Source organism: Pleurodeles waltl, chromosome 2_2 (assembly GCF_031143425.1).
Source record: "Pleurodeles waltl isolate 20211129_DDA chromosome 2_2, aPleWal1.hap1.20221129, whole genome shotgun sequence".
In the NCBI taxonomy this organism is placed as follows: domain Eukaryota; kingdom Metazoa; phylum Chordata; class Amphibia; order Caudata; family Salamandridae; genus Pleurodeles; species Pleurodeles waltl.
The window spans coordinates 584,757,741-584,783,139 of record NC_090439.1 but is presented as its reverse complement, the minus strand read 5'-3'; the positions used below and the strand labels follow the sequence as shown (position 1 = coordinate 584,783,139).

Sequence of the window (25,399 nt, the reverse complement as noted above, 5' to 3'; positions counted from 1 at the left end):
ACGACTCTGTGTCCGGCGCCGCTGGTGTCGGCTTGTTGGGAACGACTCCGTCACAACGCCGTGTTAACATCTCATCGAAGCATTTTTGTTTCTAAGTGCTATTTTTGAGTTTAATCTCTAGAAATTCATAACTTGACTTGTGTATGTCGGATTTTTGTCGTTTTGGTCTTGTTTTGTTTAGATAAATATTTCCTATTTTTCTAAACTGGTGTTGTGTCATTTTATAGTGTTTTCATTGAGTTACTGTGTGTGTTGGTACAAATACTTTACACATAGCACTCTGAGGTTAAGCCTACTGCTCTGCCAAGCTACCAAGGGGGTAAGCAGGGGTTAGCTGAGGGTGATTCTCTTTTACCCTGACTAGAGTGAGGGTCCTTGCTTGAACAGGGGGTAACCTGACTATCAACCAAAGACCCCATTTCTAACAAATTTCGTATACTTTTTTGAATGCGTAGAGTTTGAAATAAAATACTTATTTTTTGTATAAAAATAAGTATTTGACTGGACATTGATGTATTGTCTTTACTTTTTGCACCTTGAGCTATGAGTTGTGTTCACTAATCTGTATCTACACCCCCCCATTTTGACTGCTTGTCCACATCTACCACTGAGTCAAGTGCAGAAGGGGTACTTGGGCCAATTTCTCAGAATCCATTGTAGATTGTGCTGAGGGACATCAGGAGTAAAAGCCCTCAACCACCATTGTTGGGCCCAGTAGCCCCTGTGTGCCCCGTGGCTCCCTGAAAGGGGTTCTGACAATAAGATTCAGTAACATGTTACTAAAGCGCTATTTTGGGTTTGGTGAATTTGCTGTAAGAAAGACTCTGATTTTACTTATCAGAGCCTAACAGACCATAAAATTACTTCATACCTTGTTGCCCAGCTTGGGAGCATCCACCCTCTCAGATCTTTACATGTTGTCACAGGTGACCTATGGTGACCGACTCTGCTTTTCGGAACTATTACTTGCCTCTAACGCTGGAAGATTACCTCAACAAGATGCTAGAGTTCCTGCACATATCAGCTGTGGCTTCTGCCCTGAGGGAGCAGATCACTACACACGACTACTGAGTTGGCCCCTGAACTGCAAGTCTTGGCTGTCTTTTGATTCTTTGTGTCTTGTGCAAGGTTCCCACTGTCCTCTGGGTCCCCTCATCAGAAACCCCATGAGAGAACACCATTGAGGTTTTTCCACAGCACCCCTCATGTTGCTTAAATGCATTTGTGAGATCTGTTACCTGGTGTCCTAGTACAGTCCAGGGTTACCGGGCTCTAATTACAGCAGTTGGAGTATTTTACTAGGGTTATCCCGGGGACACAGTATTATTGGACTCTAAAATGAAATTACCAGTTTTTTCTTAATACTCTACTGTCTGTGGTAATGGGCCAAAGCAGTGGAAGGCTTCCTGAAGGAGGTGTTCTAGGTTTTAATACAAAGGGCCACATTTTGAGCATGAAAGGGCTTGAAAATCTTCTTATTTCAGGAAAAATATCTAAGTATTGGGGGAGTAGAATCCACGGACTCAAATCCCTTTGCCTTAATATTCTGATGGTTGAGGGAATGAGTCTGGTCAATTCTACTCTGTATTTAGAGTTTCCTCCAGAAATTGGAGGATTTTCTGTTTCCTTCAATCTCTAAAGAGTACAGTATAACACTTTAATACTGTAGTGCTTAATAACTGATTATCCGGTTAGTAATTTACTTTTTAAATGAAAAGTACTTTAAATACACACAAGCAAAATCTACTGTACAGCAATGCTAGTTGGTACACTCTTTAACAAATTATTCAATTTCTTTCCGCAGCAGAGTTTTGAGGTTTGGTCACTGGTACTGGTATTCAAGCAAGTTTTTGAGGCACCTCCCACTAAATTTCCCTAGAATGAAAGAAATACCTGTAGAACCAACCCTAAAAGATTAAATGGCCACCTATAACCTCGGCGCACACTTGTCTTTTCTAAGTGTGCTGGGGCAACAATCAGTGCCCAGTGACTGGTGTTAGCGCGTTCGCGGAGGTCTTCTTCCCGCCTTGGGTTCAGAAACCACAAGCGCTCTGGTGAGATTTATCCCACCACTAGAAGTCGACTGGATCTTTTGACTCAGTAAGGAGTGTAGTAGCCAGGCTCGTTCAACACAGATCAATAACATAAGATCCATAAACAATTCTAGACACCATGAACAATTTAAAGTCTAAATCAAACTCCAAACCGAATAAAGTTTCAAAGCTTTATTACCATACCAAAATCAATATAAAGTATATAGTACGCAAAACAAAATTATAAACTTACATGAAAACCATAGGTTGACCAAAACTTCTAAAAAGATTTAGGGGGTCATTCCTACCCTGGCGGTCCGAGACCGCCAGGGTAGGGGACCGCGGATGCACCGCCAACAAGCTGGCGGTGCATCCAGGCCCATTCTGACCGCGGCGGTAAAGCCGCGGTCAGAAAAGGGAAACCGGCGGTTTCCCGCCGGTTTTCCCCTGGCCTGCAGAATCCCCCATGGCGGCGCTGCAGGCAGCGCCGCCATGGGGATTCTGACCCCCTTCCCGCCAGCCTGGTTCTGGCGGTTTCGACCGCCAGAACCAGGCTGGCGGGAACGGGTGTCGTGGGGCCCCTGGGGGACCCTGCAGTGCCCATGCCAATGGCATGGGCACTGCAGGGGCCCCCTAACAGGGCCCCACATTGATTTCCCGTGTCTGCATAGCAGACACTGGAAATCGCGACGGGTGCAACTGCACCCGTCGCACAAAAGCAACTCCGCCGGCTCCATTCGGAGCCGGCTTCATCGTTGCTGTGGGTTTCCCGCTGGGCGGGCGGGCGGCCTTTTGGCGGTCGCCCGCCCGCCCAGCGGGAAAGCCAGAATGACCGCCGCGGTCTTTTGACCGCGGTATGGTCTTCTGGCGGTTCCCGCTTGGCGGGCGGCGGTCGAACACCAATACTGTTAAAAACTCCAAAAGAATGAAATAAATCAGCAAAATGAAAATATACACATTAATTTCAGACTTCAAAGCAGATGAAGGTGACATCAGTAAATCATCAAAATACAATTTTAGCAATCAATTTCAGAGCTGGGCCACCTTTATCTCTAACATCAATTTGGACTTGTATGTGTAGGAACACGCTAACACATATTGGCACAAGCAAAAATGGAAAGACAAAAATAATTTGGAAAAGTAATCTAACCCAATTCAATGCCTTTGTATTGACCTTTGCTTACACCAGCAGCTGCCACTGCTTTTAAACAGCCGGGCAAAGCAACAGCAACAGGATCCAATTTTGCGCAAAAACATGCTACAGGTCTGTTCATTTCTCCATGCAACTGTGTCAAAACAGAAAGAGCACAACCATCATGTTCATGACAAAATAGTAAAAAGCTTTTTGTGTAATTAGGCATTCACAAACCTGGAGCTCTGCACAAGCTCTCTCTCAACTCAGTGAAAGCTTTCATACATTCTTCACTGAAGGGCACTGGGTCTTTAACTTCTTTGTGCGTTAGCTTCTGCAGTGGTTTGGAAAATACTGAAGCATTTGGGATCCATTGGCAACAGTAACTCACCATTCCCCAAACCATTCTGACATCTCTCTGTCTAACTGGGTGATTCATCTGCATGTTAGCTGTAACTCTTTCTCGAGACACTCTTCTTGCACCTTTCTCAGTTTGGTGATTAAATACTTAACTTCTCTCTGGCAATACTGTAACTTGGTAGGGGAAACCTTATGTCCGTTTTTGCCCAAATAATTCAACAATGCTATGGTATCTTGTCTGCAAGCTTCACGGATATTAGATGCAACCATCAGGGCATCAATGTACTGCACTAAAGCACACCGAAATGGCATGTTTAAAGACTCTAAGTTATTTTTCAAAATCTGATTAAAAATAGACAGTGATTCTGAAAACCCTTGTGGAGTACGGCACCATGAATACACACGGTTGCTGAATCTGAATAAAAAAAGGAATTGATGATCCTCGTTTAAAGGCACAGAGAAGAAGAAAGTCTATGACAAGTCAATAATGGAAAACCATTCTGCTTCACATGGAATCTGGAATAATAGTACTGCTGGATTTAGCACCATGGGACAACAGGATACCACAATTTTGTTCACCTTTCTCAAATCCTGAACTGTGCGGTATTTCCCACTTGGCTTTTGTAATCCCATAATCGGAGAATTACATGGGCTGCCCATCACTTCTTCTAGAACTCCCTGCTCAACAAAATCTTTAATTACTGGGGTCATTCCTTCAATCACATCTGGGGTCATGTTATATTGTGACGTTCCGGGAAAAACTGCATTTACCTTTATAGTCACTTTAACTGGTTCAACACCTCGTATGAGTCCAATATCTTTACCGGAGAGATCCCAAACTCTCAACATTACTATGTCTTGTAATTCATCAGGCAGGTATTTTACTGTCATAGCAGGAAATAAAGTAATGAGAGGATACATCTCATCAATTTGACTGGAATTTTCATAATTGCTATTTGTTTGCATTGCTATCCCGTCATGAGTACAGGTGATGGAAAAGTTTAATTTGCATAATAAGTCTCTTCCTAACAGATTTACAGGACTGGAATTGCAAACTATGAATTGGTGCAAATCCGCAAAGGTTCCTATTTTAACTGGAATGGGCTCTGTACTAGGGTTTACTAAATGCTGGTTTGCTACTGCTACAACTTGAACTGTCCTTCCAGAAAGGGGCACATTTGGGACTTCTGCAGATCTGACAGTGGAACACGTTGCACCATTGTTAACCAGAAATGAAACATCATGATCCATGACACTCGCATTCACAAATAAAGACCAATCTGGTCTACCTCCAGTGAGGCAGCCAACACACATTCTTCCTCTTATAAACCCTTACTCATACATTCTTCATTCATTTAATCATCGCTGAAGTCTATCAATGGATATTTTGTGATTAGCTGATTTACATTTGCATTTACTGTCTGGTTCGCGTTCTGCTGAGGAACCATTACCTGTTGCTGTACCATCAGAGCTTATGGAATCTGCATTTGATCTGGGGCCTAAATTTTCTGTTGGGGAAATTGTACTTGTTGTTGGGGAACCTGCATTTGGACTGCTGCAGTAGGAACATTTATGTTTTGATTTCAGGGCCTTTGAAATCTTTGATTTTAAAATTGACTGTTGTCAACCATCTGCACAACACCACCACCTTGTACCAAATTAATTACGTTATTATAGTGACACTCCCATTTCCAATGTCCGATGTTGCCACACCCATGACAAAGAAACATTTTTTTCATGTTTTGACCATCAGCCACATTAAAATTCGGATCTACTCGAATTCCACGACCTCTTCCTCTGAACTGAGGCACCATATTGCCCTGCTGCTGTGTTCCCTGCATTCCTCCTGCATTTACCATTCCTTGTGACCGTTGTGTACCTGCTGCTTGGGCAGATATGAGTTGCATCACCATTGCCATTTCACATAGTCTTTTCTGCTTCAACTCAATTTCATCACTACAGTATTTTGTGTAATGCAATACTTAATCAATCTGCTTTCTCTGCCAGCAAATCAAATGATTCTCAATCATGTTGCTAATTTCAGGCTTTAATCCTTGAACAAATCTGAACACAAAATGAATCATGTCTTTCAGTTCAATAATCTCAGTGCCACGGTATTGTTTGAATGCCTGCAACAATCTCTCATAAAAGGCATGAACAGACTCCTTCGTCTCCTGAGCAGTCCTGTCAATCCTTTGCCAATCAACATCTTTAGGGAAAACTCTAGTTTTCAAAAATTCAGTTACCTTGTAGTAGCTTTTCATCACCTCTTCAGGCAGCGCACCTGTCACTGTATCCCTTGGGGGCTCACGCATTGGGCAATCAACTTCTCAAAGAAAGTGTTCAAAACTTCCCACAGATACTTTGCAAGCATAACACACCTCTCCATTTGCTGGTACCACTCCTCTGGCTTCTCCCTCAACTTTGGGTAATCATTTGTAAATGACAGTATATCACTTCTGCACCATGGGACAAGGACAAAATTCACTCCTGGAATTTCTCTCATTAACATAATTTTTCCAGCTCTCTCAGCCTGCTGCATATCATTTGAAGATGCAGTTGGCTTTTTCTTCTGTTCTCTTTTCTTTGCCCTTCTGCCTTCCCATGTATCCAATGCTCCCCATGTTTGAATGCTCTGAATCAATTCTTTAATATGAACTTTCAATCCAGTTGATCTCATGTTTGCAGTGTCTCTCGAATCAAATTCTAATCTGTAACTTCTCTTTAGCTCTTTGGATTTATCCATCTTGATTTCATACATCTCAGCTAAATGAGGTAATTTCTCATAAATCTGTGCTGTTCGAAGAGTAATGTCCTTGCACATTAAGCACCACTCATTTTCGATGTAAGAATCCAATCTGTCCAATTCAAGTGTTCCTTCAATCATGTAATGGCAATCATGTGTCATGGCAATCATGTCATTTAATTTTAATTTTAGTCTAGCTATGTTCAATGTCTTTTCTCCCTTTGAGGGGTCATGGCTGGCACCGTAGTGCTCAGCCTCTCGTTTTCTGCATTAGTTCCAAAAGGAGAATTCATTGCCAATACCAGATTTGAAATCCGTGAACCACTCTCAGTATTACTCTGGGCATACAACAGGACAACCAGCCTTATTGTTACAGGAACTGTCAATGCATCTGGTCCTGACAAATTTGTTTGACTTGGCTGGAACATTGATCCTTTACCTTGACCAGTCAATACTTTACCAAGAGCCTGATTTGACTGATTTAGGGCAACATTCTGTGGTGTCGTCACTGGGGAATACATAGGTATTGTCTGTCTCTGATTCACAAGTTGTGTAAGTGTGTGTACATTAGGCGTTGTCTCAAATTGAGTCATGCATACATTCTGAATTGGCTGTGTGCATATCCAGACCTGTGACATTCTTGACTGTGTTAATAATTGGAATTGTCAGATAAACAACTGGAACCTGTGCAACCTTAGCAGAAGGTACGTTTGGTATCATCTGAACCTGGCTTTGTGTAACTGGAGCTGTGGCTATACTCAGTACTACACTCAAATTTACTGATTCAACTGCATTATACAGTGTGGGATGATTCTGTAACAACTGAACTATAAATTCATCCTCTGAATCACTTTCAGTGTCCGCTAACTTTTTATTTCCCCCTAACTTTTGTTCTGGATCTTCTTCAGATTTCTTTTTAGCTTTAGGTTAAATACTTCCATCACTTTCCTGTGTAATCGCTGGGAACAGTTTCACTGCATGTACTGTATGTACTCTCCACATTCTCTGATCCTCATCCCATCTAGCTTCTGCCATCTTTTCTGCTTTCCTCATTCTCCTTTCAAATTTCTGAGCCTCTTTCTGCCTTGCAACTAATTCCCAAATAGCAAGTGCCTCAAATTGTGCAGGTCTAAGAAAGGGTTTTGATTCATACACACCATCCTCAGATTCTCTAATACATTTAAATTAAAAGTTCCATAACAAGGAAAGGCTAAGGTACTGTCCGTATCAGTTATTTTGCACCATTGATTTATCCAAAGACATGCTGAAACTCCTCTTTCCTCAATGACCTGGTGTATCCTCAGGTGGGGTAGGTTCACCCTTTCTAACTGGAATAAAAACATCTCCTCTCAATGCACTCCTTAAAGCTTTGAAAAACTTCATTTTTACTAAGAATTAATTCACAAACACAAATTCTAGGAATCCAGGAAATACATTTTCAATTCACCAATCCTTTTCACAAGCTGTTCTCAACCTATAGTAGCGCAGTCTTGTCCATCAATCTGTGCGCAGCTTTTCTCACCAACTGACCTATCCCACCGCGTACCAAATGCCATCACACTCACTTCACTCAGCAGCTTGACTCCCCTCAGAGCCGTCTTATACACCTCTCATGTAAAACACCTAAATGCAAATGTTGCGAGTACAAAAAAACCAAACCTGTCTGCTCACTAGGGGTAGGACTTAAAAGCTTTGAAAGCTGTACGGGACTTTCAACTGTGGCCTTTCACACAAACAGCTACTCTTCCAACTATGGCTTTCTCACATGCGCAAGTAAGATTTCACCTGCAAATCTCACTCCGATTGATATGGATTCTCCCTGTGCACTCAGGATTCACCTAATACCAACCAGCAACTCACACACTCAAGGAATCTACTGGTATTGTTGACAGCACTCGATCAACCAGCAGCTCACTACAGACAAAAAATAACAAGTTCCATACACTTGTACAATACCCCAGAGTCTTAGGCTTTACAGGACCTGTCAACAACAACCACGTGGGCAGTTTTTGAGCACAAAGCACAACATGCACTTGGAGTACGCCAACTCCCCACTCTCTTACTTGGAGTATGGAAACTCCTGAGTCATTTACTTGGAGTACGCAGACTCCCTACTCACTTCATGCACTACACTTCACCACAGTTTATCCAAAAGCATTGCAAGCCAAACCCTACTCAAAACACATGTTTTGTTACACAACACTAGCATTTCATCAACCTCTACACTTCAATAAGCACAAATAACAATGTGGGCAAATTCTAATTCTCCTCCTCATAGGACAAAACCATAACTCTGCTACCAAAAACTGTTGGCGCGCTCACAGAGGTCTTCTTCCCACCTCTGGTTCAGAAACCACAAGTGCTTCGGTGAGACACCATACCTTATCCCATCACTAGAAATCTACCGGATCTTTGAACACAGTGAGGAGTGGATTAGTCAGACTCGTTCAACACATATCAATAACATAAGATCCATAAACAATTCTAGACACCATGAACAATTTAAACCCTAAACCAAACTCCACACCAAATAAAGTTTCAAAGCTTTATTACAATCCCAAAATCAATGTAACGTATCTGGTGCGCAAAACTAAATCATAAACATACATGAAAACCATAGGTTGACCAATACGTCAAAAAAGATTTAGCCTACTAAACATCAATACTGCTAAACACTGTAAAAGAATGACATAAATCAGCAAAATGGCAATATGCACCTTAATTTCAGACTTCAAAGCAGATGATGATGACATCAGTAATTCATCAAATTACAATTTTGGCAATTGGTGTCAGAGCTAGGCCATCCTTATCTCTAACACCAATTTGAACTTGCGTGTGTCGGGATGGGCTAACACATGCGGGCAAAAGCAAAAGGGAATGACAAAAATAATTTGGAAAAATCATCTAACTATGGCAACTCTCTATAAAATTATGCTGGTGTAATTATCTAAACTGAAAAGGAAACAAGAAACCACATTTAGTTATTCCTCGCCTCATGGGACAGCAGACAGGAATGTTTTATCGAGCGGACCGTTCACCTTCTCATGACGTCAGTAGACAGCAGCATCAGAACAGTGCAGAACACAGGCTGCACACTGGAAAGGTCTACAGTTCAGAATTAGCTTGGTCTTGTTAGTACTAAACAGCATAGGCAAGTGGGGCAATTAGGACTAAGAGGAAACTGATTGGAAGACTAGGAGAGGGACAGGAGACGAAAGCGGCAGACTCAAGGCCATGGTAGACTAGACTGACTCTGGCTCTGAGTCTATTAGACAGACCTAATTTGACAGACTACTAGGCAGACTAACTACGGCAGACTTCCTCCAGCAGACAGCTCAAAGTTTCAAGGTCTCTCACTAATTAGAAATATCTATGGTCTTCCAATTGGTCCTTCAGGTGGGCTCATCCTAGGCACAAGATTCAGCATCCAAAGGTAAGACACCATCAAGATTGCAAATATTCCAGATTTTCTCAGAGAAAGCATTTAGTCAATTCAACGATTTCATGCAATTCCACCAACATTTAACAATTTCTAGTTGTTTGTTACCTCAGAGTTCCTTCTCTGAAATACACAGAAGGAGCTAAACAATTCTCACATGAAATGTATTGAAGCTTCCTGTCTTGTTTGACAGCTAGAATATTGTTATATAATTAACACTGAAACATGTTCTTCGTCTTTAATACAATAGGACATTCAACATCACTTCAGCAACCTAGGGAAAAATTCAGGTCAGAGGGAACAGAATAAGCAATTAATTTTCCTCTACTGCTGCAAGTATGAATCTTTATGCCTAGTCCAGCTAAGAAAGCCTAAATGCACATTAATACAATTAATAGACACAAATCCTATTGTGCACCTTACAATTGAATCATATATGCAAAGCAATTTATTTTACCGCAAAGATTATTTACAGCATATTAAAACAACTTTAAGAATGCATTCATTTTTCAGCACACATGTAACTCACGTTAATAAAATTCCATTTAATTCAATATAAGTATGACTACTTCACGATCATTTAATGCTCATAATATATTTCATTTCTACTGTTTCTTCTTAAAGATAATACTTTGAGCATTAATCCATGTCAGTATCACTCAAATATAAATGCACAATATCTTTATGTTAAAACGTGATGTTAAATACGAATGGAGGCCACATTGTCCACCATAATTCAAACGAGCACATTTTACATTTTCACATTAGTATTCTCTGTCAAGCCTTCAAATGAATGAATATGCTAACTTCTGTGTCACTTCTATGCCACTAATGTATTAGTAAAACTTGATCTCTATCACGAGGCACAGACCCTGATATCCTACTGTCCATTAACTTCTTCAGATCCATTATCCAGTCCAGCATATCAATGCCCACCGAGTACATAATGCAACTATCTGTCATTTTATGCGGGCAAGAAGATGTGTAACTGTGTGCACTACCTGAACCATCAGGGAGGAACCTTTTGGCATTTAGGTCGATCTGTATCAGATCATTCTCATGAGTCATAGTGATGGCTCTATATTTATTTTAAATTTGCCCCCTTATTTCCTACAAGGCAAGCGTTGTTTCCTTGAACTCCTCTTAAGAGGTATTGAACACTCTGAACTTGCTAGCCTGGGGGGAAGGGGCAGGGCAATGCATGCTTATTGCTTCATTCATATTTCTATCCCCTATGCTGTTGAACCTTGTCCATTGAGGCATTCTTAATCCCTACCTTCTTGCCAGCTTTCTAGTCTTCTCCTTAACTTGCCCCTTAGCCCCCTTTAAAGGCTAGGAGTTATCAACCAAGTGCTTTGTTCCTAGGGGAAATACAGGAAAGCACCTTTCTGTAGCAATAACGACAAACGTGCTTGGCACATTTTATGATTTAGAAAAATATCCTTTGATTTGCCTGGATTTGATATACACAGTTTCAAATAATACTTCTTGTACTGTTCTAATAATGCCCTTTGAGCTGGTAGGAAAGAAACACCAATACTAGTAGGCTTCACACTTTCCAATTCTCTCTTGTAAGTGTTCAGCTTGTAATATGGTCACTGAAATCATAAAAGATTTTTTATGATGCCACATAATAGTGCATATTTCCACCACTAACTGCACTTTCCTCACAGATTTCCTATTTGCTGCAGATATTTTCAGGAAATTAATTGATGTGATTTTCTATGTTTTTAATGACATACACATACCATTTTGCATGTAAATGTATTAATGTAGATACCAAGTTGAGAAGGTATGCCACATGGTTTCAAAAATGAAGTCTTAACCACTGGGCCCTCTTTCCCCTTAACACTGTTAAATATTTGGCACTGTTCTTAGCCTCAACAAATATTTTCCTTCAAAGGCCATTGCTGTTTCTGAAAACGTGGAATGCAAGGAGTGAAAGTGTCTCTAAATCTGCAAAGCTAAGAAACAGAATTTGTCAAATAGGAGGAACAACTCGGTTAAACACTCACCCTCTACATGCTTGTTTTGCTGAGATCAGTGTACTGACTTATAATAATATTTGTAATTTACAACTCTAATAGCAATGCTGTGGTATTTTACTCCAGCCACGACCTTCATTGATTCCTAGCGTCACCAAGATTACATGAGCCAGCCTAGACACACTGGGCTTAATTTACAAAGAAATGTTGGAGCGCAGAGCTGCACGAAATTTGGCAGTGCTGAGCTCTGACATTCCAAAAACACATGGATGCGCCATATTTACATCAATACGGCGCAACCCTGTGGGTTCTCTAGCTCTGGCGTTAAAATTAGCTGCCTACCGCCAACGCAGGCACCCTTGCTCCATAGTGCAAGGGTGCCTGCGTTGCAGGGAATGATTGTTCCTGTGCATCTTCCTGCACATGAACAAACAATAATGCAGTTTTTCTCTGAGTGTGCTGCAAGATGCAGCACACATAGAAAAAGCAAAAATGAGGAGAACTAAAAGTATTTCTCCTTATAGCCCCACTTTAACGCCACCCCTGGTGTGGCATTAGTTTTTGGCGCTGCCTCAGGTTTACTCTTGAGAAAATCTGGTGCAGTGTCAAAAGCAATGGGTGTTGCATGGAAACGCCCACAGCAAAACACATTGCACGCCACTCTGCCGCAGGAATCTTCCTCGGCGGGTCCCATATTTACAGGGCAGCGTTAAACCACTCAAAGATTCCTAGATAACTACCAGTGATCACAAATCAAGCAGAAAACTATTTTTCGATAGTAATAGAACAGCTTTAGCCACATTTGCAGGGGCATAGCTTGGACAGTAAGAGTGGGGGGATTTGATCTTCTGATTTTCCGACAATCAGGCTGGCATATAGGGGGTTATTACAACTTTGGAGGAGGTGTTAATCCGTCCCAAAAGTGACGGTAAAGTGACGGATATACCACCAGCCGTATTATGAGTTCCATAGGATATAATGGACTCGTAATACGGCTGGTGGTATATCCGCCACTTTACCGTCACTTTTGGGACGGATTAACACCTCCTCCAAAGTTGTAATAACCCCCATAATGTTTAAGTACATTACAGGACAAGCAGGGTGCATGAGAGTGGCAGTGGAAGGGAAGAGAAACTTGCATTGGTAGGAGTACTAAGATATTTTGTGGAAAAAAATATATTTTGAGGACTTTCAAAACAATGAGGTAGAGTGTGTGCGTACGTATTACTCTGTGTTCATTCACAAATTCCTGGTGACACCGACTGACATTTCACCATAGCTGACAGAAAGTACCTGTACCCAACTATTTATCAGAAAATGCATCTATTTGGTGGGGGGGGGGGCAACACGCCAAACACCTCCCCTGAAGCTACGATCCTGCTAATTTGCAATGCATAAGGAGGAAACCACAGGTTTGTATTCTCAAGACAAAGGAAGTTCCTCATAACACCAGGCAAAATGATTGCAATAAAAAGGAATCATCACAGAAGTCTAAAATTCTGTTTCACTGTAATCTGAAAATATCTGAATCATGTGGGAATGTGTACTGTCAATGGTTATGGCGCACTGGTGTCAGGTAGTATGTGCCTCAGTGTTCCAAATAATATATCCATCAAATAAATATGTGCTGTAATTGTCCCTAGCAGTACAATCTTCAAACTATTTGGGCACTGTTGGACCTGGCCCTTCTACAGGGTCATTCCCCAAATCTTTTGCCTTCTCCTCCTAATTTTTCTGACCCTTTTTGGCTGACGTTATGACTCTCATCACTTTATCACTGCTAATCAGGGCTAAAGTGCATGTGCTCTCCCTTGTAAACTTGGTATGATTGGCTTATACCTGATTGGCACATTTAATTTACCTGTAAGTCCCTTGTACAGTGGTATCCCTATAACCAGGGCCTGTTAAATTAAATGCTACTAGTGGGCCTGCAGCGCTGCTTGCGCCACCCACAGAAGTAACCTGTCAAAACTTCCTCAGGCCTACTAACACAGGTCCTGCGGGTGCAGTTTTCTGCCACAAGGACCTGGGATCTAAATTTACTTGCGAGGCCCAGAACACCCCTTTTACTACATCTAAGTCACCACTAAGGTAGGCCCTAGCTAGCCCAATGGGCAGGGTGTTATGTATGTAGAAGGCAGGACATGTGCCTGGTTGCGTGGCCTGTCCTGGTAGTGACAAACAGGCTACTTGGTTTCTCACTGCTGTGAGCTCTGCTTTCTCATAGGATTGCATTGGAAATGCCCTACCTTATGTATAGGGGGTATTGTCTGGTTTATGAGGGGTAGTGTAGGCATGTTCGGTATGATTGTAATAGTAGTGAGAAATGCTGCTTACTGGTGTAGGTCCATTTTTTATTGCTATTACAGGAATGCCACTTCTAGAAAGTGAGCATTTCTCTGAGCTTATTACTCTGATGTTTTGCAGCTTGACTCCAATCCACGTCTGGACAGAGTGACATTTGGGCTTTGTGCATACTTTCCAGACAGTCTGTACATAGGGAGGGTGGAGGTGTCACAGAGGTGCATCTGCATACTGAATAGTCTTCCTGGGCTGTGAGAATCGAGAAGCGGGGCACACCTGCATTTGTAAAGGCTGTGCCCTGGCCCCACACAAAAAGGTTGTTTACCCCCAACTGATGTTTGGAGCCTGGGCTGGAGGAGAGAGGGGCCACTCCCAGAACCAGATGTAACTGGTTGGAACCTCCTCTCTCCTCTCTTTGTGAAACACACAGTAAACTGAGTATAAGTACCAGAGATTTTTCCCAACAATTTAGACATGAAGAGACATTCTTGGGACACCAGAAACACTTCTGGAATGGGACACAGGACGCTGCTGAATGGATTCACCAGAACCCACCTTGGACTGCTGCTGCTGTGCTGACCTACAAAGTCACTAGGAGGATCTGCCACCATCTGCATCCCTTGTGCCGGCCTGTTGTTGGGCCTGCTAGCCCTGTGCTCCCCCTCTTCTGTCTCCAGGGGCAGGGTGCCGTGGCCCCTGACCCCTGCAACTATCCACAGCATGAGGAGGGCTTTGTTTTCCTTGTTTTGGTGCATAGCACCTAGTGCAGCGTTTTCTTCGTGGCCCCCCTAGCGTCTCGCGAGCGCTCTCCTTGTTGGACTGGACAGGGTTCATTTTTCCCACATATAATGTAATCTGATAGATCACTGTTTATTGTACCTACCGGATGGTATTGATTTTATTTGTAAGAGTTCCCATTTGTTTGTTTCCAGCCTTGAAAAAGTCTGTGAGGACGAAACACGTGTTAGCTGTTTCTGAACTCTCATGTGCCTGTTCTAACATGTGGACTTGAACAATCTTTGAGTACTAATTCGATTTCCCAATACAAAGGATTACAATATTTCCTGCAACTTTACTCATCTTGGACTTATTATTTTGGAGTGCCCTGTTGCTCTTTTGTCTTGCATTCTGCATAAGTATTCGCCCAAGTACAAACATTTGCTGTAGCATAAGAGTGTTTGGCTGATGCCTCAACTTTCTCGTCAACCACATCTGACACAGTAGAATCTTTGAAGGCTAGACTTGATGTAGAAGCCATTGTTGCCAGCATAGTATTTACTGTTGGAGTTTGTGGGAAAAGTTCATCAAAATCCTTGAGCACCGCTATTGATTCCGCTTATTTAGAAAACGAGAGATTGACTGTTTGTCAGGATCCTTCTATTCTTTGCAAACAATTGACTTGATTATGTCAGCCAGTGTCAGATCATCAGACGGCACAGAACTGTATTGGGTATAAAACCCCTCCTGTTGTTGGGGTTGTTCCTCAAATCCTAAGACATCTTCGATATGCTTTTAATTTAATAATGCTTTATTGAATAAATTAGCATATACTAGTACAACAGGATAAATACATTGTAACTAAAAAAGATCATAAAGATAATTGTACCTATAAAAACAATTTGTATACACAACCGGAATAAAATATTGTACCATAGAATAATAGTTTTTTTTTGTTATGTTTTAGTAAAGAAAGAAAGAGAAGAGAGAAAGGAAAGAAAAGAAAAATTTAAACAATGCAAATTAAAAATCACATATTTACAATAAAGCAATCATGAAGTATTAACAGTAATATGAAAGGTCTTGTGTTGCAAAAGAAAAGAGATGAGAGGAAGCCAAAGCTTATCCCTTTTAATTAACAGTTGAGTAGTATTAGCATTTGCTTGATCCATTCTGTGATAATAACAGATCAGATTCCACCAAGCTACAAAGATATTTTCGTGGTATCTTTCCAATTAGAAGTTAGAATTTGCAGTGCACTAGCAATGAGTAAATCAACCAATTTACCAAGCATTGTTTGGGAATGCCAAATAGATGGAGGTACTACCCAAAACATATGTAATATATTGAAAGGTACATTGATGGTCAAATTCTGATTGACTTTATCCCAAACTAGTTCCCAAAAAGTATGAACTGAAGGGCACTCAAAAAACATGTGCATATAATGGCTATTTTCTTTAGAGCACGACCAACACTTGCTGTCTGTAGTAAGTTTAAATTTATATAGATCTTCAGGAGTATAGTACAACCTATTATAAAAGTAAAATAATGTTTGGGTTGTAGATGCTGAACGGGATGTTGTATGGAGTTTTGACCATATTTGTTTTCATGTAGATATAGGAATGTTTTGATTGAAATCCTGCTCCCATGCTAATTCTATTTTAGACTTTGGTCTCACAAGACTGGTATGTGTAAGGGTTCTGTATATAAAGGGCGCTGGGACTTGTGAGGAAAAATTATGAGGCTGGGAAATAGGCTGTGTAGAAGAGGGAGCCTCCAAAGATTGAGATAACAAGTTATAGAGGATAGCAAAGAGAGTTTGGTATTGCACAGCGTAATAAGAGGAGGTATGAAATGTCTCTTGAATATCTTGAAATTCAAGTACAGCATTATCTAAAATAAATGATCTAAAGTTATAATGCCTTTGTGCATCCACTCTTTCCAAGCTAAAGTTCTACTATGAAATTTAATATCATTATTGTACCATATAGGAGTTTGCCTATGGTTCTCATATGAGGAGTGAGAGGCAAGAAGTAATGGCTTGGCAATAGAAATAGAATGAGTTAATATCGGAGAGAAAAGAGATTTAGGAGGTTTGGGAAGCTGAACTCTATCTCTAAATGTAAATGGTGTAATTTGTGAGTGCTCCAATTGACTCCATAGAGAAGTCCCGTTATGAAAAGTGGGAGAAAGGGACGACCATATTTGTTTTAAAACAAATGCAGAGTGATATCTTCTAAGGCACAGAAAATGTACACCTCCATTATCTCTAGGTTCCTGTAGTTTGATTAAAGATATACGAGATTTACATTTGTTCCATAAAAATTTCATAAATAATGTATTTATAGTTTTTTTAAAACTAGAAGGAAGTTTAACTGGGAGCATTGATAAATAACACTTTTAAATGGGCATCAACATCATTTTAATTGTGGCCAATCTTCCCCACCAAGTTAAATAAAGAGGATACCATCGGTCAAGTAATCTCAAAATCTTTGACTCTACCTCTTTGAGATTAGTTCGAATAGTGTCTTTAAGAGAGTTGGAATAGGATATGCCCAGGCATTTGATATGCTTAGAGTTCCACGTAAAACCAGTATCTTTAAAAATGTCGAGTAGACAATAAGCATTTATTGGCAAAACCTCTGATTTGTCTACATTAAGCTTATAACCTGAGACACTTGAGTATTCTTGTAGTAAGTTAAAAAATTCCGGAATAGTCTTTTGAGGATTAGAGTTAAAAAGCTAAATGTCGTCAGCATATGCTGTGAATTTAATGTCTGTGGGGGTCATTCACCATTCTGGCTTTCCCGCTGGGCCGGCGGGTGCCCGCCAAGGGAGTGCCCGCCGGCCCAGCGGGAAAGGCCCTGCAACCCAGAAGCCGGCTCCGAATGGAGCCGGCGGTGTTGCAAGGGTGCTAAGCAGACAGTGAAAATCATGCTGGGGCCCTGTTAGGGGGCCTCTGCACTGCCCATGCCAGTGGCATGGGCAGTGCAGGGGCCCCCGGGGGCCCCACGACACCCGTTCCCGCCATCCTGTTCCTGGCGGTAAAAACCGCCAGAAACAGGGTGGCGGGAAGGGGGTCGGAATCTCCATGGCGGCGCTGCTTGCAGCGCCGCCATGGAGATTCAGCCCAGACAGGGGAAATCCGTCGGGAAACCGCCGGATCCCCTTTTCTGACCGCGGCTTTACTGCCGCGTTCAGAATGGGCAGGGAAGCACCGCCAGCCTGTTGGCGGTGCTTCCGTCATTTTAGCCCTGGCGGTCGCGGACCGCCAGGGTTAGAATGACCCCCTGTGTCTTTATGCTTAAAACTATAAAAATCAGACAACCTATGTATTTTCTCTAGAAGGGGCTCAAGGGCTCATATAAATAACATAGGTGATAGAGGACAACCTTGTCTGGTATCTCTGTGCAGGGGGGAAGTAATGGGATTGTTTACCATTGACTAAAATAGATATAGAGGGTGAGGAGTATAAAATACTAATAAGTTTAATAATATGAGGACTAAAACCCTGCCATTTTAATGCTCCAAACATAAAATCCCAACAAACCTTATCAAAGGCTTTTTCAGCATCCAGAGTTATAGCAGCTATAGAGTCCCTGGACTTAGAAACAAGATGGATAATATTGTAGAATTATCCGATATGTATCGCCCCTCAACAAAACCTGACTGATGAATGTCTATTAAGCCTGGGATAAAATGGTTAATCCGTAAGGCTAGGACTTTTGCAAAGATTTTACAATCAACATTAATAAGGGATATGGGTCTATAATTTCCACATTTGGATAAATCCTTATCCTTTTTAGGAATCAAACACAACAAAGCTTCAGAAAAAGTGCCCTTTGCTTGATCTTGTGATATGAAATGTTGTATAAGTGTTAATAACTTTGGAACTAAAATAGATGCAAAAGTTGAATAAAATTCAATTGAAAAGCCATTGGGCCAGGGGCCTTATCTTTAGGAAGTTTGGTAATGGCATTTTTAATTTCTGTTTCAGATAAGTCAGAGTCTAATAGTGACAAATCTACTTTTTGTTTCAAAGGAATAGAGTGGAAGAAGGTATCTACTTCAGCCATATTAGGAGTATTTTCAGGAGTATATAATGTAGTAAAATAGTCAGTAAAGCATTCCAGGATTTTTAAATCATTAGTGTTTCTGTTTCCAAATGTGTCTGTGATAACAGTAATTTTAGACTTTTGATTTTTGATCTTTAAATAATTTGCCAATAGTTTACCCGCTTTATTTTTCCCACCATAAAATGTGGAATTTATTTGAGTAGAGTTCCACATGCACTTTCCAAGGAATGCTTATTGTATTGTAATTTAGCATCAATCAACCTGGATAAGGTATCTGGTTTGTTAGATGACAAATATTCATGCTCAAGGCACTTTATTTGTGTGAGCAATTTAGAGGAAACTTTAGATTTTTCTTTCTTTTTAGTGGCAACATAATCTATAATAAAGCCTAAAGCAGTAGCTTTAAATGCATCCCATATAAAATTCATCTGAGTATCAGAAGGTAAATTGTGCATAAAAAATTCTTTAGAAAACATTGTAAATTGTTCGATAAATAAATGATCTTGCAATAAAGTTTTATTAAACCTCTAGCTATTAGAAAAGGAGGAATTTCCTGGAAGGTTCATATCAATAATTACTGGGGCGTGATCTCATAAAAGAATAGACCCAATGTCAGCATGTGAAATTGTTTGTAAAACATTTTGTGTAGCAAATATATAATCTATTCTAGAATATGAGTGATGTACTGGAGAATAAAACGTGAATTCTAATACATCTGGATGAGCAATTCTCCATATATCACGTAAGCCTCTGGAGGAGACTGCTTGATGAAATGTTTTTTGCATTTTATTGGGGATATAACGAGTTTGAGAGCGACGATCTGCAAAAGGATCCATAAGTTGATTGTAATCACCTCCTACCACAAGATTTTCAGAGTTGCCATATAGTAATAAAGAAGAAAAATTAACCCAAAATTGAGACTGTACTCCAGTGGGACCATAAACATTGTAAATGGAAAACAGCATACCATTAATCTTAACTGTCAGTAAAATCCATCTACCTATAACATCTTTAATCTCCTCCACAATTTGTATTTGTAAAGATCTGTGAAACAAAATTATTACCCCATTCTTATTATGAGCTGCAGAGGACCCAAAAACATGACCAACCCAGTTTTTATTTAGACTTTTAAAGTCCGGCTCTTTAAGATGTGTTTCTTGTGCAAGAGCAACTTGACAATTCAATTAGAGAGATGTTGGAGCACTCTTTGTTTCTTAACTAGATTACGTAAGCCCTTAACATTCCATGAGATAATACAAAGACTGGTCATTTAAATAATAGAAGACATTTAGACAACAGAACCTTACCGAAACCTAAGAGACAAACAACATGTGAACCATAGAAGAAGGTGGAAGGGAAACTTATGAACATATATCTAAGTGAGGTTACATGTTGATGCCAATCTTGCATTGTAAGGCATAAAAAATGATATAAGAAGAAAGAAAGGTAGAAAGAGAAGGAGAAAATACAAGAGAGAAAGAAAAAGAAAGAAGTAGCAAAAGCACCCCATTGATAAAAGAAAAAAAAGATGACAAAAAGCCAAGAAGCTTCATTCATAATTGTCTTAAAAAGAAGAAAAATATTTTGCATGGGAGAAAGGGAGGAGCAAGAAAAAGAAAAGAGGCCAATCAGCAACAGTACCCCAGAGGAACTACAATAATTGGATAACAAGAGGGAGGAGAGACGATGAAACAGAATAAATACATTACAATTTGAACAACTGACGATGTAACTTACCAACAAGGGAAAGAACACTATGATGTTGAGATATACAGGAATATAGACACAATCGGAAAGGGGATTTTCTCAACTTGAAATTCCAGCGGTTTCAATATCTGTAAGGAAGAAATAAATAATTTAAGAATTTCACATTAACCAATCAAGTCTTGCTAAGTTCCATTGCCTCCCCTTTGTGAGTATATGTAAACTGTTTCAGATCAGAGGGGTTTTCAAAAGTAGTGGTTCTGTCCTTGAAGGCAACCTTAAAGAAACAAGGGTGAATAAGACCAAATCTAGCATTCATAGATCTTAAAGCTGGTCGGAGATCCAGAAATTCCTTCCTTCGTTTGGCTGTCGCCGTGGCCACATCCTGGCTAAAGAAAATCTTTTGGCCCGACCACATTTGTTTACGTTGTTTGGCGGCAGTTAAAACAGTCATTAAATCTGAGTATTGTAGAAAGAAGGCGATAATTCCTCTTGGTTTTGATGTAGAAGGGGGACCAACACAATGAGCTCCCTGAATGTTGAGAGCTGTAGTATTCTGTAGACCAACAATCTTTGCAAGAATGTGATCAAATCTTGGCCTTCTGAGCCTTCAGCAATGCCATAAATGCGAAGATTGTTTCATCGATTACGATTTTTCCAAATCCTCTGTCTGTTTTTTGAGTAGTATGACTTCCTTAGTCAGATTGTCAACCTTAGTAGTAGTATCCTGTATGTCACTGATCCCTCTGTTCTACCTCAGAAAGTCTAGAATCCAGATGTGACCATTTCTCTTCAATTCGCTGTAACGCAATATTTGTCTCCATAACAAAGGGCTTTATTAACTTAAGCTAATCCATAATGTCATCCAATGTGAGAGGCAATGGAGACTTAGTTGGAGAGGAAGGGTCTTTTTTAACTCTTTTGTGGCCCCCGGAGTCTTTACGACCATTAGAATTAGAAGCAGAGGATACAGATATTTTTGAAGTGTGAGGAACTTCCATTTCAGCAACACAGTGTATATTTAATACAGTAGTTTAGTTGATGTTACTGCAACGTCAATTAGGTCACCTCAGATGACAAAAATTGAAAATTATATTAGAAAATCCTGAATAAAATGTTAATAATACCTTCAAAAATGGCATCCAAGAGTGTCAAAAAAGTATTAAGTTCTCCACATTAGTTAAAATAACCAAAAGATTAAAAAAAACATTTTTAAGCAAATGAAAACATAATCCTCTCAAAATGGCGGCCGCATTCATGTCAGAAAGGGAGCAGCAGGTTGAAAAGATTAAACTCTGTAAAATACCAGAGTTTTTAAAAAATAAAAAACTCACCATACTGCTGTTACATCAAAAGCTGGAGAAACAAAAAGGCGTCGGCCGTCAAAAATGCCTCCTTCCGATAATGAAACGTCCTAGGCAGCTCGGGTGCGTCGTTACTGAGCGGCCATCTTTGCTGCTCCGGCACGCAATCTCAGTTCTCTCTGATATGCTTAAGTAGGCCCTTTAATTGTAAACCATCACCATATTTTCCTCGTGGTTCAGAGTCAGTATCCTCATTACCATGTTCCACCCTTTGTTTTTAAATGCAGAAAGCGGAGTCAACGGCCTTCTTGATGAGAGACTGCAGCTCTGTGCGTGAAATCTGCCTTACTTCCTCCTCTCCATCAGGAGGTGATTCAACATTGTGCTCCTTTGTGAAAGCCTTCCTCCATTCCATAATGCTCAACAGGGATGAATGCGCTAAAGCAGCTTTCTCCCTGTTTTTAAAACATTTCTGGGTGGCTAAAATCTCACTCCCACAAGAGTTTGTGACCCCATAAAAACAATACTGCCTTCCGAGAACTGCCGCACTAACAGACGTGCCAAACCCAGCCTCTGACACTGTCGGACATGGCTCCTCCACAGCCCGAACAGTAGCGTGAACTGGGCTCTCCGCCCCAGGCGAGCATGCTGCTAAGTGGTGCAGATACTTCTTTGGACCTAACGCCAAAAAACCTGTGAGTAACAACACCAAAAAATACAAATATGAATAATAGTAAAGCACACCTTACCCCTGGCCGGCGATGACAGAGAAAACACAGGAATGTAGGTCTGTGGGGGAATTTATTCTATTAATGGAAATAGAAGACAGCCTCAGGCAGTAGGGATCATGGATCTCTAGCGTGGGTAGAAGCTCTGTCAGAGGTGGTAACCCCACAGGTAAGGACTGGGACGAGGAGGACGGAGATGAGGGAGTAGTAGCCAGTAGCATGATGTATAAGAAAAATACTTCTCTGTGCTTTACAAGATGTGATTGACATTGTCTCCAAATAATGGTCATAAGCAACAGAGGCTGAAGGATGATGACCCAAAGCCTGCACTCTATTTAGTCTTTGAAAACAAAAATCTAGGAAATGTGGACCTATTTGCTCTGTAAATGCTTTTTTTCTTCATAGTTTCACAAGGTAATTAACATACTTTATTCTACTTGTAACTCTTATTGAAATCTTTAAAGCAGACGTTGGTTACAACTCCATCTAATCTGTATGATTAGGAATACAAAGTTTATGTTTTTGCTCTCAGTAGTATAGTGTCTAGTATCATGGTCCCTTCAGTTTTAATACTATTTAACGTGAATCTGTTCAGGGCACTCAGTTTATTTGTAAAAGTACAGCTGTGACACACTTTATGAGATTCTTTACCACTGTCATGTTGTAACGTAATAATAAGTATTGAATGCCATCGCCTTTGCAGAAAAAATAGACGATATTTATGAGAGGCTTGCGCCACTAGAACATCACTTTTTAGACACTCTGGGGGCGCAAGCCTCTCACCCATATCTATTAGGCCATGCTCAGCCCCTGTGCGTGGCTTTGCGTGGCCTCAGAGATATGGAATAGGACAAAGCAGCGCAAGTTGCTGCATTGCCTTACTCTGCACCAGGGAGGCGTTCCATGGACGTTGCTGCGGGTTTTCTCATGCAACACATATGGATTTTGACGCTGCCGTATTTTCCAAAATCACATAGACCTGGGGAAGTGTTAAAACCTTACGGCTCCCAGAGAAATATCTTAATTTCTCCTTGTTTATTCCTCTATCCATGTGTGCTGCTTTCTGCAGCACACAAAGAAACAGGAATATGACTCGCACGATTGTTTTTGTTCAGGAATGTGTCCCTTGCTGCACAAAAACAATTCTGCATGCAAGGGTGCCAATTTCGAACTAGCACAGGGGGCAAGGACAGAAATGCACTGTATTTCATAAATACTGCGCATTCCTTCCCTTTCACATTGGTGTAGAGCAGCACAGCAAGCAGGCTTGCAGTGCTGCCCTATGCCAATTTCCCATAAATAAGGGCCAGTATTTCTTAAGTTAGTCAGTTGCACTTGTATCCCTTAAGGATTCGAAGCATTTAAATGTAGCATCCTGTGGAGGCTGATAAAAACTAACAGGCTGCTGTAATGGATGCAGATCAGTCAATATTTGCGTAAGTAATACAGTCAATAAAAACCTTAAAAGACAGATCCTCACAGATAGTAACTGTATTTGGAATGTCATTAGGAACAAAGCAGGCTCTGCCTGCAGGACCTGATTATGGCTTTTGTGGAATATTAGGTCTAGATGTGGGCCTAAGCACTTTCTGCGATGGTTTGTAGTACACTGAGTATAGGGGGTACACTACACAAGCCTCACCCACGGCAGGTGGGAACAAAAACGAATTTCACACCTTAGTATCACTTTCATTCCGCAGAGTAATTTTTGCAGAATTTGTTAAAATGGACCATTGCAAACATAGACCTATATGAATTTTTTCTCTTGTAAATAGGGTTGCCACTTGGCTGTTTTTGTTTGCTGGCTTGGCCTGTATTTTTTAATTCTAAGCCTGTAAAAATACTGGGGAAAGGACTGAACTCCAAAATATTTTCCCTTTCACAGCATACACTTAAAGTAGAAAACACATAAAGAAATCAGTTATAAAAAGTATTCGAGAACTTGTTTCAAAATGGTTCTTAGAGCAAACAGAGGCATAATGCCTTGGCACAAACGGTCGGTGATATGTTTATATACACATTCGTTTTGGCCAGCCTGTATAGTAAACCGTAAAAAACACGGCCAGCATTTTTTTAAGGAAGGTAAACTGGTAACCCTTCTTGTAAAAGAAGAGAGAGCTGTCATTGCAGGATTCTAGCTATTAGTAATATCGCATCCTAATCCCAAGTCTTTATATGTGAAAGGCAGGGCTCACCTGATATACCCGTGGGAGACTGGTGATTCCTCGTCGCCACCGCAGTGTGGGCGGTCACTGTCATTAGGTAAGAAGCAGCCAAATTAGGCCGCTGTTCCTTGAAGTAGTGCTCGGTTTGAAGAACATGCTTTTTCATTGTGCCGCCTGGTGATGTGCGCTTCGTCCGCGTGCCTGGTGCAGTAATCAGTTGGTGTTACCTCGTGTTCCGCCTGTTTGCATAGTAACACCTACATCTTCCTCTTCACCGCAGATCTCCGAGACGTACGCCTTCCTGCCGAGGGAGGCAGTGACACGGTTTCTAATGAGCTGCTCGGAGTGCCAGAAGAGAATGCATTTAAACCCAGATGGCGCAGAGCACAAAGGTAGGATTGGCGTCAAATGAACTTGTTTAGCTTAGTATAACTTCGTGCTTCTAAAGTATCCTTTACATTTTCGTGCTTCAATTGAGACAATCGTCCTTATCCACTCAGAATTCAGAAAATGGGCAGGTACTGTCAAGTACTTAGTACTGCACTTCTTTCATAAGAGAGAGAGTGCCAGCACTTCTCAGCAGAAGTGCAATAGCTATAATTGGAAGGTGCCCATACACCTCAGCAGCAAACAGATACCCTGAAATACCGAGTACTTGCACTTTCATATTAATTTTTTTCCATTTCAAGCACTCACTCAGTTGGAA

At 40.9% G+C, this 25,399-nt stretch overlaps 1 protein-coding gene across 4 annotated transcripts in view; it reads left to right on the top strand.

The window, feature by feature from the left end:
- The window catches only part of NOL4 (nucleolar protein 4), a 633,075-nt gene that overhangs the window by 249,590 nt on the left and 358,086 nt on the right, over window positions 1-25,399 (top strand). For all 4 annotated transcript variants that reach the window (XM_069220100.1, XM_069220098.1, XM_069220102.1 and 1 more), the window contains exon 4: window positions 24,974-25,085. In XM_069220100.1, the coding sequence (XP_069076201.1) occupies window positions 24,974-25,085 (112 nt within the window). The remainder of the gene's footprint in view (window positions 1-24,973; window positions 25,086-25,399) is intronic.